General features: G+C 50.7%; 1 protein-coding gene across 2 annotated transcripts in view; it reads left to right on the forward strand.

The window, feature by feature from the left end:
- The window catches only part of SLIT3 (slit guidance ligand 3), a 592,885-nt gene that overhangs the window by 511,640 nt on the left and 63,518 nt on the right, over nt 1–17,727 (forward strand). For both annotated transcript variants that reach the window (XM_021695640.2, XM_044917114.1), the window contains exons 15-19: nt 3,947–4,097; nt 5,057–5,131; nt 13,055–13,198; nt 13,923–14,066; nt 16,678–16,841. In XM_021695640.2, coding sequence (XP_021551315.2) covers nt 3,947–4,097; nt 5,057–5,131; nt 13,055–13,198; nt 13,923–14,066; nt 16,678–16,841 — 678 coding nt within the window. The remainder of the gene's footprint in view (nt 1–3,946; nt 4,098–5,056; nt 5,132–13,054; nt 13,199–13,922; nt 14,067–16,677; nt 16,842–17,727) is intronic.

Here is a 17,727-nt window from a genome sequence, read left to right on the forward strand (position 1 = left end):
ACTCTGATGGGGACAGCTTACAAGGACAGCTGTCTGCCCAACTGATCACCAAACTCCTGGTGAAACAGTTGACATTTTCCAGCCACTGGTGTCTAATCCCCCAGCCTTTGCCTATGAGCGGATAACTGTGTGCCTAGCAATGTTCTCTTGATTCCACTCATTACTTACGACCCTTTGCTTGTCCACGTGACTCTCTTCAAGCTGATGAACTCACCCCCCCCCCCCCCCGCCCCAGTTCCTCTTTCTGCTCCTTTTCTCCTTCCATTCCACCCATGTTAGGGATATTGGAGGTAGAAGAGGAGAGTTCTGGACACATGTATTGGCAGGGCCATGGTCATCAGATAACGATGAATCTATGACTTTCATTCAACAAATGGGTTGCCTAAAGAATGACACAAATCCGGACGGCTAATGACCGGAGCCATCCTGGGCCCAGCACTGGCCTCTGCAGCCAAGGCCATCCAAAAAATGGGAGGTGTGGCTCCCTACCTGCTCCAATCCCATGACCATCCAAATGTCTCTCCTGGGAAGTGGCCATAGGGCAGGGATTCGTAATAAAATCGCACTGCTGTGGATTTCCACCCCCCAGTCTATTAAAGCTTCTCTGTGATCATGTACCAAGTGTCGTTGTTCCGAGCTGCCCGCAAAAAGGGAGGAGGGCTACAGGGGCAGGAGCAGGCAAGATGCCAGATGACTTCAGCTCTCCCATGACCCGCTTCAGCCGTCGTTTTGTTTTATGGCCCTTCTTCAAGTCCTCCGAGATCTCTGCTGTCTGAACTCACCCCAAAGAGATGAAGCAGCGGCCTATTCAGTTACTCCCATCCTACTAAGTATTTCTGGCAGTGACAAATATGCACTGAGATTGAAATGGACTTTTAAAGCTCTGGAAAAGTTAAAAATACTTTTGGGTAGTTACGAGCATTAGGCATAACAAATGGCTCCAAGAAACCCTGGGTAGTTTCGGTAATGAAATATGAAGTGCTGGGGGTGGCATTTCAGGCTGGCTCTGACTGGGGAAGGAACTCTTTGGATTCTGGGCAAACACCGTTATTAACATTTCTGGCTCCCACTCGTATAAAATATCACACTCCGACCCCCTCGTTGTTACAAACCAGGGCAATAACAAGAACAGCAGGGGGGAATGCTGGAAAGGACATATTAGTCCATCGAATCTAATTGCAAAATCATTTCATTAAAATGGGTCAGCGGTTCCATCGCAGAGGTCCACCAGTTACAACCTAACTATACTACAGAGAGCGATTCCTGCTAACTACAGACGCTCTCACCTTGATTAAAACGAAAACGCATTTAATTGGTGACAGTCCCCGGCCACAGCCCAGCCGGTGTACATCTTCAGGCTCATCGTGTTGAAGAGCAAACCGTGCTCCCTCCTGTCTTTCAAAGGCATTTGATCAGTGCTCGGGGTTCCTCCACTTTGCAAGGATTCCACAGTAGCCGCCTTCTGAAGGAAAAATATATGCGTGTATACAAAGCATCCCTTCACGCCATCAGCGTGGAGATCACTGGCAAGGGACAAGAGAGGATTGTCATTTAGCAGGGTTTGCAAAATGAAATTCACCCAGGACTCAGCATGCCGATGTGTCTGGAGGGAGATGGCCCAGGTCAGAGTTATTCAGTGGGATGGATGCTGGCAAGCCAAGGGCAAGAGATTTGCATAATGCATTGGATTAGGAAGCAGCCCAAATAACTGCGGGGATAGGTGCACAGATTTTGCTCACACAGCCTGGGGGTGGAAGGTGGGATGAAGGAGGGGGGCGGGGAGGGAGCAGAGAGGGAAAGGAGACAGGTCCAGGCCTCTGATCCCCTGTCTTCAGGAGAAGGTCTCACTTCAGAATCAGAGACTACCAAGTTCATCCGCAATCAAGGATTAGCATAGGTTGATAAGGTCAGGGGTAAGAAACCACAAGCATGGAAGATAGCTGCTTCCTGCCTCCCATAGCCCCCTGCAGGAAAGCGCCATTCAGTCTACCTGCACCAAGCTGGACTCTATGATCAGTCCTACAAAGACTGGCATAAAGGTTTTGTCAAAATACACATCTGCAGGAAAGCATAGTATTAGTCACACGGGCCCTGGCATCCGCCTGCCTGGGTTCATCCCTCTGTCATGTACCAGCTGATCCGATGGCCTCAGTCTTCTCATCTATAAAATGGAGTCATGATAATCTCAGAGAGTTGCAAGGATTAAATGGGCTTCCCCCTTCTGAAGTTTGAAGAATAGTGCCCGGCTTGTGGTCCATGCTCCATAAAAGTCAGCTATTATCACTAGCTACACGGATGTTTTGGTGGCCTCTGATATGCCAAACGTTCTACTAGGTTCTGGAAAATAACAGCAGTAGGATCACAAATATCCATATGGGTCTTTTCCCTTCCCCAGAGCCTCTCCACTGCCTTGCTCTTCCTTGCATTTGCACAACCATCCCCATGAGACGGGGCAAGTCCTAAACCCCCATTTGTCCATGTGGAGGGACTGAGGCTAGTAAGTGCCAGGGCCTGGACAAAGCCACGACTGCTAACGCTTCTATACTGGTACTGCCCCACACTGGCCCTATAGCAGATCAGACCAGCAAGGTCTGCCTCAGGCCGTTAAGCAACCCTGGGATGTTCATGTTCTCTGAAACGCTTCCGGAACACTCACATACAGGACAGCTGATGTGCTAGCAGCACCCTGCTTACACGCTGGACAAACGTGGACCAAGCCTGTGTTTCATACCTAGCACGGCGTTACTGAAACGTTCACCCCTGTCAACTAGCTGGGGAGAACCAGGGCTTCCCCAGTGACCGCCGCTGGGATTGCTGTTCTCACAAGGTTTGCCCGGGTGCCAAGGGATCATTTCTAACCAGTAAAGCAGCACCCAGGGCCTCTCCTGAGATGTTACTTGTTGATCCTCTTGCTGTTACTGTGCGACGTCAGGAGAGACTCGATGTCAAAAAAATAAATCTTAGTTCTCATCAGAACTGGCCTTTCACCATAGTTAAATGGAGCTTATTCTCAAAGACAGGGCAAATCACTTGGACCTTCACAAGGGTTGTACTTGTCTTGACAGTTTTTAAATGTTAATTTATTGCTATTATTGGTTTTAAAGAGGATCATCAGGCAACCCTGAGCCAAATTCCCAAGCCTTTAGGGCCTGGGCTCTAATTCCCCAGGTCCCCAACCCTCATTATTGTCTTCCCAATGCTGAGGCCTGGGGTCAGTGGTCATTGACCACCATATGCTGGGTCTCCTTTATTGTTTCGTTACCTGCTTGAAGAGAACTGAGTTTTGACCCCCTTCCCTGACCTCATCCCCACCCTGACACAGCCCCCATCAAAACGCCATTCGAAATCTCTTCATTGGAATTTTCATGAACATGCAGAGGGTACGCAGATTATGGGCATCACGGACTAAGTACTCTCCACCCCAAATTGTAGCCCAAATTCTGTACACATGCACCTACAAGCATTTCTCTGAGGAGAACACAACTTTGCATCAGCTTCTCGAAAAAGTCCACGACCCACAAAAGCTTAAGAGCCCACAGAACTTGAGCCTGGTTTCCCAGAGGACTCAAATGATGAATGATAAAGACCAAATGGCAGGCGCCTGGGTGGCTCAGATGGTTAAGCGTCTGCCTTCGGCTCAGGTCATGATCTCAGGGTCCTGGGATCGAGTCCCGCATCCGGCTCCCTGCTCCTTGGGAGCCTGCTTCTCCCTCTGCCTCTCTCTCTCTCTCTCATGAATAAATAAATAAAATCTTTAAAAAAAAAAAAGACCAAATGGCAAGTGGGAGGCTGGGGTGGGGAGGGCACCAGCAAGGTGGCCACAAATGAAAGCAATGCTGTGTCTGTCCCTGGGACCCCCCCACATGTCTCCCCATCCCACTACCCACAACCTCGGCCCAGGCTGGGAGCCCCAGTGATCCTGACTGCCCTCTTTGGCCCCACCCAGGCTCAGAGGATTACCGCAGCAGGTTCAGCAGTGAGTGCTTCATGGACCTTGTATGCCCCGAGAAGTGCCGCTGCGAGGGTACCATCGTGGACTGCTCCAACCAGAAGCTGGCCCGCATCCCAAGCCACCTCCCCGAATACGTCACTGATCTGTAAGTACTACCTGGGCTGGAACTCCCTACACTGCCCCTAGCACCCCGTCACCCTGAGCCAGTCGGGGCAGGGTCTCTGGGAGGCAGCCCCCTCCCGGCTCAGTCACATGGATGCTCCTTGGCCATCCTCCGTGTCCTCAGCAGAGGATAGACACCCAGGCACCCCCCCGCCCACCACCATCGGGAACAGTTTCCTCAAAAATAAAAACCACTAGTTCATTCGACAAATATTTTTGAACACCTACTGTGAGCCAGGCACGGTGCTAGGTCCACCAGCTTCCACAGTGCACAAAGCAGTCAGTCCCTCCGGGTCCTTATGGAGCTTACTACATAACAGAAAGATGGTTAGTAAATAGTTGTCAGAGTCGAGAAAACACTGGAATGATGAGCTATATCTGAGCCTCCAGCTATACATGCTAATGAAAGGGTTCCCTGGTTTGTCCGGAAATGGGAGAGCTAGAGAGCTACAGCATGGTAGGGGTGAGGGCGCGACATGTGTGGGACGGACGGACGGACGTGTGACCCTGGTCATCTTGACTTTCCTCTCATTGGGCAAGTTGCTTCTCAGACCTCAGGGTCCGATTCCTAGCTGTAAAATGGAGGGGATGGTATGAACCTCCTAGGGGTTTAAGAAGATGAAGCAAGAGAATGCAAGCACGGAATTCATCTTGACTCATGTGAGGAGTGAGCTCCACATAAATAATGGTAGTCTTAGTGGCATTCGTGCTGGTGTTCTCTTTGACTTACACATCCCAGTAGCACACGGCCAGGCACAGCCTTCTGGGCCCTTGTGCCTTCCCTGAGTTTTCCCTGGCTCCACTGACCTTGGCTGAATGTGAGGGCCAGGTGGCAACTCAGTTCAATCCATGGGGGAGCTGGGGAGGATTCCATGGAGGGTGGAGGAGGAGGCGCCCCCATCCCCAGCTAACCCACCACCTCACCTCTTGTTTCCCATGTAGGCGACTGAACGACAATGAGCTATCTGTTCTCGAGGCCACTGGTATCTTCAAGAAGTTGCCCAACCTGCGGAAAATGTAAGTCAGCCCCGGGCACTTGGCAGCAGCCTGCAGGCCTGGCCAGGGTCCGTGCTGCAGACTAGAGCAGAAGGCCAGGTTACTGGGGGCTCCCTCACCCTCTGGCCCAGACCCTCCCAGCCTCCTCCTGCCCCCACTACAGCACATATCTTTGAAGCAGGACAGTAAGGCACAGCCATGCAGAGACAGACCAAAATGAAACTTCACTGTTTGGGGTTGGGTTGTTTTTTTTTTAATAAAGATTTTATTTATTTGAGACAGAGAGAGCAAGAGCGAGCATGAGCGGTGAGAAGGTGGAGGGGCGGAGGGAGAGGGAGAAGCAGACTCCCCGCTGAGCAGGGAGCCCGATTCGGGGCTCGACCCCAGGACCCTGAGATCCTGACCTGAGTCATGAAGGCAGATGCGTAACCGACTAAGCCATCCAGGCGCCTCAAAACTTCACTGCTTTTAAATTGCCAAGTATTGTGCAGAGCGTGCATTTGGCACCATCCCTAATCCTCACTCCAGGTGCCCTCTGCTCATCCTGACCCTCCACACCCAGCATCTACCCCAAAGGGTGGCAAGAGGAACTCAGGTAAGGACCAGCAATGGGACACAGGAGTCTAGGGTACATGTACGTCACTCGGGACTTTTTATGAGGTAACAATTACAAGTACTGTTATTAGATGGCCTCTACAGGCTTCTGCGTGGGTGAGGCACATTGGAGCAGAAATGCTAGATGTCTTGCACACTGGGCTTCAGTCTAGGTGTCCCTGGATGTGACCAGAGCCTGACCTTAGGCAAAGGGCCCACATGCTTACATTGGCTTCTCCAGTGCCAGAGCTACCTGTCCTCATAACCCCCTCCCTGCCTCCGAGGTTGGGCCAAATAAGAATAATGTGACTGAGCTAAGGGAGCGTTTGTCCTGGGCCAGAGGCCACATTCCCTGCCTCATGCACATCAGCTCATGTAGTCCTTGTACACCTGCCTGGTGCTGGCCTCATATTCCCCTTCGTGTGGGTGAGGAAGCTGGCAAGGCTTCTCTAAGACCACACAGCCGATCAATGTCGGAGCTGGTACTCAGACTGGGGTTCATCCATAGTCACACCAGTGTGCATTTAGGCTTGCTTCTGCTCATCTTCCCTTCCCAGGGCCCTCACAGAGGTACCAGCACAGACAGGGGCTCTCTACCCTCTAATTCCCTTCTCCTCGGCCCCTCTCCCTGCGCCCACCCCAGGCTCCACACCTCCTGGCCCCAGAGTTGGGTTCAAAGGAAATAGAGTCAAGCCTCCTTATTCGCAAATCCCATATTTGCTAATTCACTTACTCGCTGAAACTTCTTTGTAATCTCAAAATCAGTACTCACGGTGCTTTCATGCTCATTTGTAGACACGGACAAAACAGCAGAAAATTTGAGTTGTCCTGCATGCCTGTCCTCAGCTGATATCCAACAAGGCTGTGCTGATTTTTTGTTTCCACTCTCGGACTGTAAACAAGTGTCCTTTTCACAGTGTATTTGGTGCCACATCTTTTTGCATGTTTATGCATTTTGTTGCTGGTTTTGCTGTTTAAATGGCCCCGATACATAGTGCTGCTAGGCTGTCTAGCCTTCCAAAGCACAAGAAGGCTACGATGTGCCTCGTGAAGAAAATACGTATGTTACATGGGCTTTGTTCAGACTCGAGTAATGGTCTACAGGCTGTGAGTGCCATGTAAATAAATCAACCACATATATTAAATAAGATGTCTTTAAACAGAAACACATATCAGACAAGGTTATGTACTGATCAGCTGATGACAATGTTGTGACCAGAGGCCCACAGGAACTTAACCCTGTGTTTCCCCTAGGAGCCGTGGTTCAGCATTCCCTAATTCAGTTTCCCGGTGACTTTGTAGACTCTAACTACCGTGAATAATGAGAACTGACTGTAAACCTTTTTTTTTTTTGGTCATGTTCTCCACTCTTCCACCCATCAGTCCCCTGCAGACAAGAAGGAGAAAGACCTTCCCCTGCCCTGGGCTGCACCTCCCTCCCTCCCTGCCCACAGCCACCACCTTGCCCACGTCCTCAGTGACTGCTCTGTAACTGGGAGCAGGAGAGAGCACTCTGAAGGCACAGAGGAGAGAGGGACACATGTGGGTCCTGGTGAGGATTGTGGCTGTCTGTGTGGTCAGGCTTCGGAAACTGAGCACAGACATCACCCATCACCTGCAAGGAAATGTCCTGTTTAATTCAAACCTGAAAAACGCATACTGTTTTAAACCTCAAAACAGTAACTTCCATGAGGAGAGAAGGCAGGTATTTAAATGAGTAAGGCGGGGCGCCTGGGTGGCTCAGTTGGTTAAGCGACTGCCTTCGGCTCAGGTCATGATCCTGGAGTCCCGGGATCGAGTCCCGCATCGGGCTCCCTGCTCGGCGGGGAGTCTGCTTCTCCCTCTGACCCTCCTCCCTCCCATGTGTTCTCTCTCATTCTCTCTCTCTCAAATAAATAAATAAAATTAAAAAAAAAAAAAAGAGTGGAGGCTGGCTATGCAAGCCATCTTGGCAGGAAAGGAAATAGGATGGTAACTTGTGGGTAAGATTAAGGTTTTGCAAGGGAGGGGATGCCAAACATTTTTAGATGGAACATGAAGGGAGATTCAAGTGATTGAAAAGGGGATAGTTGCGGGCGCCTGGGTGGCTCAGTTGGTTAAGCGACTGCCTTCGGCTCAGGTCATGATCCTGGAGTCCCGGGATCGAGTCCCACGTCGGGCTCCCTGCTCAGCAGGGAGTCTCCCTCTCTCTCTGACCCTCCCCCCTCTCATGCTCTCTATCTCATTCTCTCTCTCAAATAAATAAATAAAATCTTAAAAATAAAAATAAAAAATAAAAAAAATAAATGAGTAAGGCTGGCCAAGTACATATCTGCATAGTAAACAGGACGAAGTAATCTTTGCTTCCACAGAGAGACATTACCCTCCCGTGTGAGGTGAAGCTCACACACTTTGAGTCTCTCTCTCATCTTCTCCCTTGCGACAGGGAAGGGAGAATAGAGAACCGTTTCTGTGCACCAAGAAAAACAACCACACAAACACAATGGTAAATGACCACCAACTCCCAGCCTCAGCATCCAAGCCACAAGAGAGTGGTGGGGACTGTGGCAAAACACAAATCCAGTTCTCGCTGAAAGGGTCGAAGGTCACTGGGTTTGTCCCAGTGTTTGCTGTGCTGGAATGAAGGTCCCGGCTGCCAAACATTCCCTGTAGCAGCCAGCAATCCAAGCGCGGCAAAGAACAGACCTGCATTTGTTCTCAGTTCAGCTCTGTCCCCCTCCTGCTGTGTTACCCTAGGATTGTCCTTAGCCTTACTGAGCCCTAGTTACATTATTTGCATGGTAGAAAGAAATCTACCTTCCTTATAAGTTATGATGAGGATCAGAAATAAGTATGAAAAGGGGCGCCTGGGTGGCGCAGTCGTTAAGCATCTGCCTTCGGCTCAGGTCCTGGTCCCAGGGTCCTGGGATCGAGCCCCGCATCAGGCTCCCTGCTCCGCGGGAAGTCTGCTTCTCCCTCTCCCACTCCCTCTTCTTGTGTTCCCTCTCTCACTGTGTCTCTCTGTCAAAATAAATAAATAAAATCTTAAAAAAATAAAAAATAAATAAAATAAAATCCCATTCAAAAAAAAAAAAGAAGTAAGTATGAAGAGGTCAGTGAAAGACACGCCACTGAACGTGGACCTGGGATGAAAAGGAGCAGGAAGACAGAAGAGCACATCTGGGTTGAGTGACCCAGGGTAGCTAGCTATATATTTAAAACAGGAGTTGCAAGTTCAGATACTTTCAAGATCCAGAGAGTAGCACAGTTGTGGAAAGGAACTTGGTGCATGGCAATAATTAATACTAATAATACTACTAATAGCAGCTAGCCACTAACAGTTACTAGACACTTCACTCTGGGCCAGACTGTACTGACATTAATTCATGTAACTCTCGCCAAGAAAAACAAAAAAGCTTTGAGATTGTTACATTTTACAAATAAGGAAGCTGAAACACAGAAAGTTATGTAACTTATCCAAGGTTAAAACTCAAGCAGCAGAGCCAGGAGTGGTAACAGTGCAGATCAGCTGGGGAATGCATGCCCCACCTGAAGGCAGTAATTACATGTGTGTGCACATGTGTGTGTGCATAAATTCATATTCGTAGTACTAGCCAACCGAGCAAATGCCGAAGGAACAGATCTGGTCCCAAAGGCCACCAGCTGTAAGCACTTATTTAAAATAACTTGATGGCAGCTCTTTTTGTTAAGTAAAGGGTCTTAACTGGGACCCATCACCATCCCAACATCCCCATAGAGGTAGTGGGCCAACGGGATCAGGGTCAGGTTAAAGCCAGCTGTGCCTGTGTCCAAGTCTGCTAAGCTTCTGCAGGGACTGGGAAGTCAGGGCCCTAAGGTTATGCTCTTGACTTTACCCTGACCGGGCACAGGGGCCGAGGGTGCGGGGGAGTATAAAGCCAGGTGTTGAAACTCTACTGTGCCTTTACCTGTCCTGTGGGAATAATGAGATCTCCAAGAATATCACATGTACTAAGGGATGCCCTCCCCCTCCAAAAAAAAACGTATAAGCCATTCCCCAAAAGGATTATTGGTACAGTGGTAACTCCAGGCAACTCTTCAAATGACGTCACATTCAGACTGTGGTCATGGCGTCTCTCAGGCGGACTTTTAGGTCAGTTCCTACGCTGAAGGAGAATCTCAGCCACAGGCTGAAACCTGGCAGCCCTCTAGCCAAAATCAGGTACACACAGGCGAATTTGTTGACCATAGTTGTGTTTTTAGTAAGAATTAGTTGCCCACTTTTAAAAATCAGGAATAGGGGCGCCTGGGTGGCTCAGTCGGTTCAGTGACTGCCTTCGGCTCAGGTCATGATCCTGGAGTCCCAGGATCGAGTCCCGCATCGGGCTCCCTGCTCAGCGGGGAGTCTGCTTCTCCCTCTGAACCTCCTCCCTCTCGTGCTCTCTGTCTCTCATTCTTTCTCACAAATAAATAAATAAAATCTTTAAAAAAATAAAAATCAGGAATATTCACAGAAAAAAAAAATCCAAATTTCTGGCATCTTTTGGAAAATCAGAAGATCTGGTAAAACAGGGTCAAATGGCTGCAGTTGAGTTGAAGTGAGAAGCAGCTCCCCCCGCTAAATCGGGCATGTGCTTTTCTGGTCACTGGGCTTGTGGACTGTGCTATCCCCCTGGACCTGCTTCCTGCCTTAAGTCACCAGCCTGGACCCTGTGGACATTTTTGCTTGCAGCCCCAGCTGGAAATAGAATTTCCACGTCAGGGAGGGAGAGGTTCATAAAAAGGGTAGACGGGACCTCCCTGACCTGACAGCGTGCCAGAGTGCTTGCTCCGTGATGACCCAGTATCCTTAGTTTCTAGAACAAAATCCACTTAGCTCTCTCCCCACTACATTTTCATCTGAGACTGGGCTTTAAACAGGATCACAGATACCTCCCTGTTGCCAGAGTGCTTGGGCGGTCTTACAAGCCATGGGCTAGGAGAGGCCCAGGCTTGCCTCCTCGGACTCAGGTTTCCAGGGGAAGCCAGACAAGTCCCCAGCCTGCGGGGCCTCATTGTTTCTTTGGACAGCCAACAGCCAGCAGAGGCAGCGGAGACACACACTGGGTTTCTCCTGGCGCTGCCCCTCTGAACTGCCCTCCCCTGCCCCCCACCCCCACCCCCACCCCAGCCTGCATGGGAGTTTTCCACGGCTGGACCCTTGTGTAAGATCCCATCCTCATCAGAGTCAAAGCCAGGATGAAGCCATATTCCTTCGGGTGCATCTGTAGAGACAAAAATGGAGCGAGGCCTCCTGAGTGGTCCTGGCTTCACATTTGGGGTCCCTGGGATCTGGGGCATCTTCAGGAAGATAGCGCTCTGAGAGTAAGAGAGAGTTCCTACAAAAGCCCGATGCTCTCGTTTTGTGAGTGGAGTGCTTGCCCCAAGCTGCCTGTAGTTTTGAGCAGCGCTTTGATGAATGGAGAGACAGCTGCAGCCTGGTCTTCTGGAAAATTCTATCCCCTCCTTTTTTTCTCTCCTTATGTTTTCCATTCTCCCAACCTGAGGAAATCCAATTCACAAACCTTACAGTAATGTGATGTTAATTTTGCTCATTTGAAGAAACAGATGTCGGGAAATGGAAGCCCTCCCCCTTCATGGCTGCTTTAACTCATCTTCATTGCCCGTCCTGTGTACTTTAATTCCCCACAGAGCCTAACTCTCTGGAGTAAAATCCGGCATTCATATGAGTTATAGCTACTGGGAGAGCTTTTCTCTCTCCTCCCATGTCTAATTTGGGGGTAATTTGCAGTCTTCCCTTCATTCCTGGGTTATCCCAGACCAGGACTACCAGGATTTATTTAAAAAACAAACAAACAAACAAACAAAAACGGCTGAGTTTAAGGAGAGCCAGCAAGGGGGAGGGGGGCAGAAATCCAGAGAGAGAGTCTCCCAAATCTCTCAGACCTTGAGGGCAGGATGCTGAGGAGTATTTCTCCTGTTTCCTTAGCAGGACGGAAGGGGCAGGAGAGCAGGGCCATGACAGGAGCGCTGAGGGTGCCGACAAGGCACCAGCTGTTTCCTCCACACCTGCACATAGGCATGGGCACTGCCCTGCCTTGCAGGCCCAGGCCCTACGTGGGAAGGAGGCACCAAACTGGCGTCCAGCCCGTGGGCGCCCAGTTCCATCGCCAGCTCTGAGGCAGTTGCCGAGGGAAGCTTCACCCCCTGGGGTTGCCGTGGGTCAGCCCAGAGCTGTGCACGGGCGCGTGAGAGAGGCAAAAGCACCAGGGGCTCAGCTGTGGGTCCTAACATCCTCAGTGTGCTTAGAGGGTCAGCAGGCTCCGTCTACACCTGCAGCTTTGCCGTTCGCAGAACACCATTCCTGTGCAAGGCACGGGCAGGCTCTTTGCTCCGGAGACTGGATTTTTCCCCCAGTTTGTGTAAACACCATCACTCTCCACTCCATCCGTCCTGTCTGGGATGCATTTTAGGCTGACTGGGTGGTCCATGGAGGCTCCCTGCCAAGGAGCGCCCTGGAGGACTCGCAGCCCCGGTGGCCCTGCAGGAGCTCTCGAGAGGCCTGGCCTTGGAGGGAAAGGCCTTCTCGGAGCTCGAGCAGAATTGGAAAGGGTGGCTCCAAGGCTTCGTAGGACCAAGCTGTTGGAAAATACAATATGCAAGCCCTGAATTCTGCAAAGCAGTAACAGAAGGGTGTGAGTATCCACAGCACCAAAGGAACATTCACTTAGGAGGACTTTTGATGCACCAGAAAGCCTGGCCTCAATCCCAGTTCTATCAGCTGTGTGATTCTGGGCAAGTTACTTAAACTCTCTGAACCTCAGTCACCTCATCCATAAAATGAGACAATGATAATACACGTAATACTCTTCTGATAGGTGTTGTTTCAAGGATTTGATGTGATTCTGTGGGCCAAACCCCTCACGTGGAACCAAATGCATAATAAGTGCTCAGAAAGTAGTAACTAGAAAGTGTCCATTTATATCAAGGATCTCAACTGTAGAGCTAGAAGCTCTACAAACGTCCCACCCCCACAGAGGGCACATTTTATATTTTTCTCTGGCCTTCCATGTGAGAAGCACTGCTAGGCAAGTGTTTCTGATGAAGGGAGAAAAATCAGTTTGAAAATCACCATTTTAAATGTGCTCGTACCTGGGGCTTAGAAAAAACGATCACCCTGAAAAGACTTCAGGCTGCATGCAGCCTGTTTCACAGGGTAGCCCCAACCGTGGAGGACTGGGGTCCTTGCTCCACAGCCACGGGTGCTGAAGACCAAGTCATCAGGGAGCCCCACCATCCAGTCCTTGGTCCAAGGGCGCCTGAGGGTCCCCCTGACTGCAGGGCTCATGATTCCCTCCCTGCATCCTGACCCACTCTGTCTCCTCCTTCTAGAAACCTGAGTAACAACAAGATCAAGGAGGTGAGAGAGGGTGCCTTCGATGGAGCGGCCGGTGTGCAGGAGCTGATGCTGACCGGGAACCAGCTGGAAACGCTGCATGGACGCATGTTCCGGGGACTCAGCAGCCTCAAGACCCTGTGAGTGCCTGGATCCTAGGCCAAGGCCTGCAAGGAGATGGGAGGATAGGGGCCTCGGAGGGGGATTACGAAGGCTGGCGGGCAGCTCCTGGGCCCTGTCCTAACAAGCTGAGTGCCTTCCTTCCTGGAGCCAGAGAGGCACTAGACATTTCCCAAGCCTCGACGGGAAACCGCTTAGCATGCTCAGCAACCCCAGCACACGCACCCTGAAAGATACTTGCCCTAAGGTGTACACGTAGATTCATGCTGAAACTGTGCTGAGAGGGGCACACACACACTCACCCACTTAGATATAGACACATATACATAAAAATGACACACAGGCCGCATGCCGAGAAGCACATACACAAACAAGCATGTACACACAAGCACACACACATACAAGCTGATGGCCCACAGCCATATCTTGATTCTCCTTTCTCCTCCCAGAAATAGACATGCAGACACTGACCACCATACAACATACATGTGTACACATAGACACTCATGACACCCATATTTACTGTACATAAAGCATGCACAGACAAGAATGTATGCACACATTCACAGGTAGCCACAGTGGGGACCCACACCCTATCACAGAACAAACCTCAGCAACATGACTAGTCTGGCCTGGAGTTGGCAAAAGCATCACACACACACGCACGCACACGCACACCCTGTGGCTCTGTGGTGGAGAGAAGATAATGCCTGTGCACCCTCATCCCTATCCCTCTCCTTGCAGGATGCTGAGGAGTAACCTGATCAACTGCGTGAGCAATGACACGTTTGCTGGCCTGAGTTCAGTGAGGCTGCTGTCCCTCTATGACAATCGGATCACCACCATCACTCCTGGAGCCTTCACCACACTTGTCTCCCTATCTACCATGTAAGTCCTCCTGGACCCACTGCACACTGACTCTGGGCTCCTCTCCTGCACACCTCTCCCCTGGCAGCTCCCTACCATGTTTGGCCACAGTCACCTACCCATCTGTCAACGTAATAACCACTTGCTGGGCTCCCTCCATGTGCCAGGCACCATCGAAGTGCTAAGAATTCACAGACATGGTCCCTCCTTTCTGGAGCTCACAGCATAGTGAATTACCACAGAAGGGAGGTCCACGGTGATATGAAAACCCAACATAGGCTTTGTCAAAGAACACTGGAGCTGGGTTCTGGAAGGTGAGTGGGAGTTAGCTTGTTCAAGAAAGTGGGAAGTGTATTTCCTTCTATCAGAAGAACATGTGCAAAGGCTCTGTGGTGGGTTGTCACAGAGCAGATGCATGAGACTGAGCACAGTCCAACATGGTCATAGCACAGAGTAAGGGAGGATGAGGTATAAGGCAAGGCAGAAGGGAGGCCAGGCCAGGGCCAGGCTACAGGCCTGCCATGGACTATTTTGGTCTTCATCGAAAGCCACTGAAGGTTTTAAGCAGGCCAGTGACATGATCTGACAGTGGGTTTTAAATGATGTCACTGGCTGCTTAAATGTGTATCAGAACCAGAATTAGAATCTAGCCTTCTGGACACCTAAATGAGTGCGCCTGCCCGGATAATTCATTGTATTGGTAAAGGAAGCTTTAGAATAGTAAAGTGATGGACTCTAGAGCAAATTTCCTGGTTTCAAACCCTGGTTTTACCTCTTATTAGCTGTGTGACCTTAGAAAAGTTACTTCATCTCTCTGTGTTTGAATTGTTCCTTCTGTATAATCCATCTCATAGGATTGTTACAAAGATTGAATCCGTTAATATTTGTAAAATGCAAAGGAGGGGCCTGAGATATAGAAAGTACTCAACACACGTTAGCCTTTATGGTTGTGCATAGTATTTCCACGTGGCTCTGTTAACCTTAGTTGCTGGTCCATTCCTCTCTCTCTTTCCTTCCCTAATGACTCTCTGAAAGACAGAAGAGAAAGGCTTTTGGTTGCATCTCCTGTTGCTGCCTATTGTTCCCAAATACCCGCCTCACTGGGAATAAAAGCCAAATTATAGATGTCCTAAAGGGCCCACACCATCCGGTCCCTCCTAACCTACCTCCAGGCCAGCACCGCCCCCCCAGCCTCCTCACTGCCCCCCACACCCTAGACCCACTCCCACTACTTGGAACAGCCTTCCCCGGCCTCCCTCCCCTCCTTCCATCCTTTGCTCAAGTGTGGGTGCCTTACCCCGCTCTGCCCCCGTGCCATCCCCCCCAGTTCCTCAGCCCAGGTCTCCTGACCATTTCCTTAGCACGGACCGTTTCCTGATAGACCATACAACCGATGTTTGGGTTGTTGATTCCATGCTGTCTGCCTCCCATCAGCTGGAATGGAAGTTCCAGAAGGACAGGGATGTGCAGCTCTTCTGTGCACCGCTGTGTCCACAATGCCTGGGTCAGTGCCTGGCACTAAGTAAGGGCCCATTATATACCTGGTGAACCAAGGTGTGAATGGAACGAATGAGTGGCAGCACGGCGGGCGGCCGAGGGCTAGGAACTAGCGCCAGCAGGTTGGTTTACTTTAGCTCACTTTCTACCCCTCCTGTGTGTCTCCACACTGAGAATCCAGACACATACAAGATGCCCAGAGGTACAGTCACAATTCATTAGGGGAACCAGCTTTGACGCAAGAAGAAACTCGCCTGACTCGGCACAGCTGCTGAACGTCAGCGTCAGGATTCAAACCCGGGATGTCTGACTCCCGAGCTCTTAATTTGTCCTGTCATACCACAGCAACTCAGGGCTGCCTGGCCTCTCATGTAACCTCCTTAAGCTTTACTTTCCTCCTGTGTGAGATGAGAATAATGTCCCCTCCATCCTCGGGCTTATGAAGTGCTGAGCCTGGTTCCAGTCCCCCAGGCAACACCCAGACCCACAGCTGCTCTGCCCCCATCCCTCCACCAGTCCGGTCACTGCATTCCTCAGATACATATACACACACAGTGGTGGTGCTGATGCCATGTAGGACCCCAGAGACACAGGACAGACAGGTCTGATGCACCCCGGGGAGCCAAGAGTCTAAGGAGGGAGGCACACATTGCACGGCCAGTGTGGCTGCTGAGCAGGCCACGTGGGCGAGTGAGGGAGAAGGCTGGGACAGGTGCAGCTTCTAGTCTCCCTGTCTACGCCAGGACGGAAGGAGGAGGAGGCGGCCAGGCAGACAGCAGAGAGAGTCATGCCAGGCTGGGGACCAGCGCTGGTGGAGGCACTAAGTGTAAGAGAACCGTGCTGCGGGATTGAAGACAGTCCATAGGTGGAGCTCAGCGGAAAAGGGAGGGCGCGGCAGGAGACCACGGTCCTGTCCGTCCACAGAGGTCTGGAATGAGACCCTCGCAAAGACTGCCTGTGGATTCTAGAAGAGAGTCTGCATTTCCTTTCCTGGACCTCCTCTCTCCTTCCCCGGAACCCAGAGCAGGCCTCCTTGAGGAGCCGGGCCCCAGGGTTGCAGCCCTGGGTCCCGAGGCCAGCTTCCACAGTAGAGCGGTAGGTGCTAACCACTCAGAGGGCCCTTTTTTCCTCCCAGAAACCTCCTGTCCAACCCCTTCAACTGCAACTGCCACCTGGCCTGGCTCGGCAAGTGGTTGAGGAAGAGGCGGATTGTGAGCGGGAACCCCCGGTGCCAGAAGCCATTCTTCCTCAAGGAGATCCCCATCCAGGATGTGGCCAGCCAGGACTTTACCTGTGAAGGTGAGGAGGCTGGGGGGCGGGGCAGAGGGGCAGTACCTGGGAAGGCAAGAAAGAAAGGAGAGGAGAGGTGCAGCAGGTAACTAATGGCCAGGACCCCCTGAGATCTGACACTGCTCTGCCCTCTGGCATGCAGCTGTGGCTCTGAAGGGCTCTATGGGGCTCTGTAGGTCTGCTGCTAACCATATGGCTCCCTTATGCAAATTAAGAAAGGGGGCCTCTTCCTAAAGACATTTTACTTCTATCAGAAATGTGTCATAATATAACTGATTTTTTTAAAACAAGACACTTTATGGCTGTCTATGAGAATACTGTTGTACTAAATGTCCTAATCTATCATATCCACAGTGAGATCGGTGCCCATTAGATGGTGAGGCACCCTTGTGCAGTACGCAACCTACACAACCGTGCATGAGAGCCCTGGCCCTCAGTTTTCCTATCTATGTCATGAGGCTCAGTGTATCCTGAGAAACAGACTTCAAGATGAGCTCCTGGGAAATTTCTGTCACTGGCTGGGCGGGTTATGAATACCTGGAGGTCCGAGGCTTTAAGTGTCAGGATTCCAAAGGACATATTTACATAAATTCAGCCAGCACATTTTTTACTTGGTCAGCTATAGCTTATCTAAAGACAAATTAACAGGTTTGTAGATTAACTGAGGTTAAGGTATACTGGGCTGGGGACACATTTACCACCCCAGACGGATTGTGTCAGTGGAAGGAGTGGAGAACAGTAGGAGAAAGAGGGAGTAGACAGGGCTCTCCGCCTACCCTGGAGCACTCCTTTAGTCAGTTTGGCTTATTCTGGATTCGGTTCACAGTCGTCTCTTCCCTATCTAATACTCTGGTTAATCAAGTTTTTAAAGTCTTCAATTTATGTTGAACATGGT

The sequence above is a fragment of the Neomonachus schauinslandi genome, chromosome 7, assembly GCF_002201575.2.
Source record: "Neomonachus schauinslandi chromosome 7, ASM220157v2, whole genome shotgun sequence".
NCBI lineage: Eukaryota > Metazoa > Chordata > Mammalia > Carnivora > Phocidae > Neomonachus > Neomonachus schauinslandi.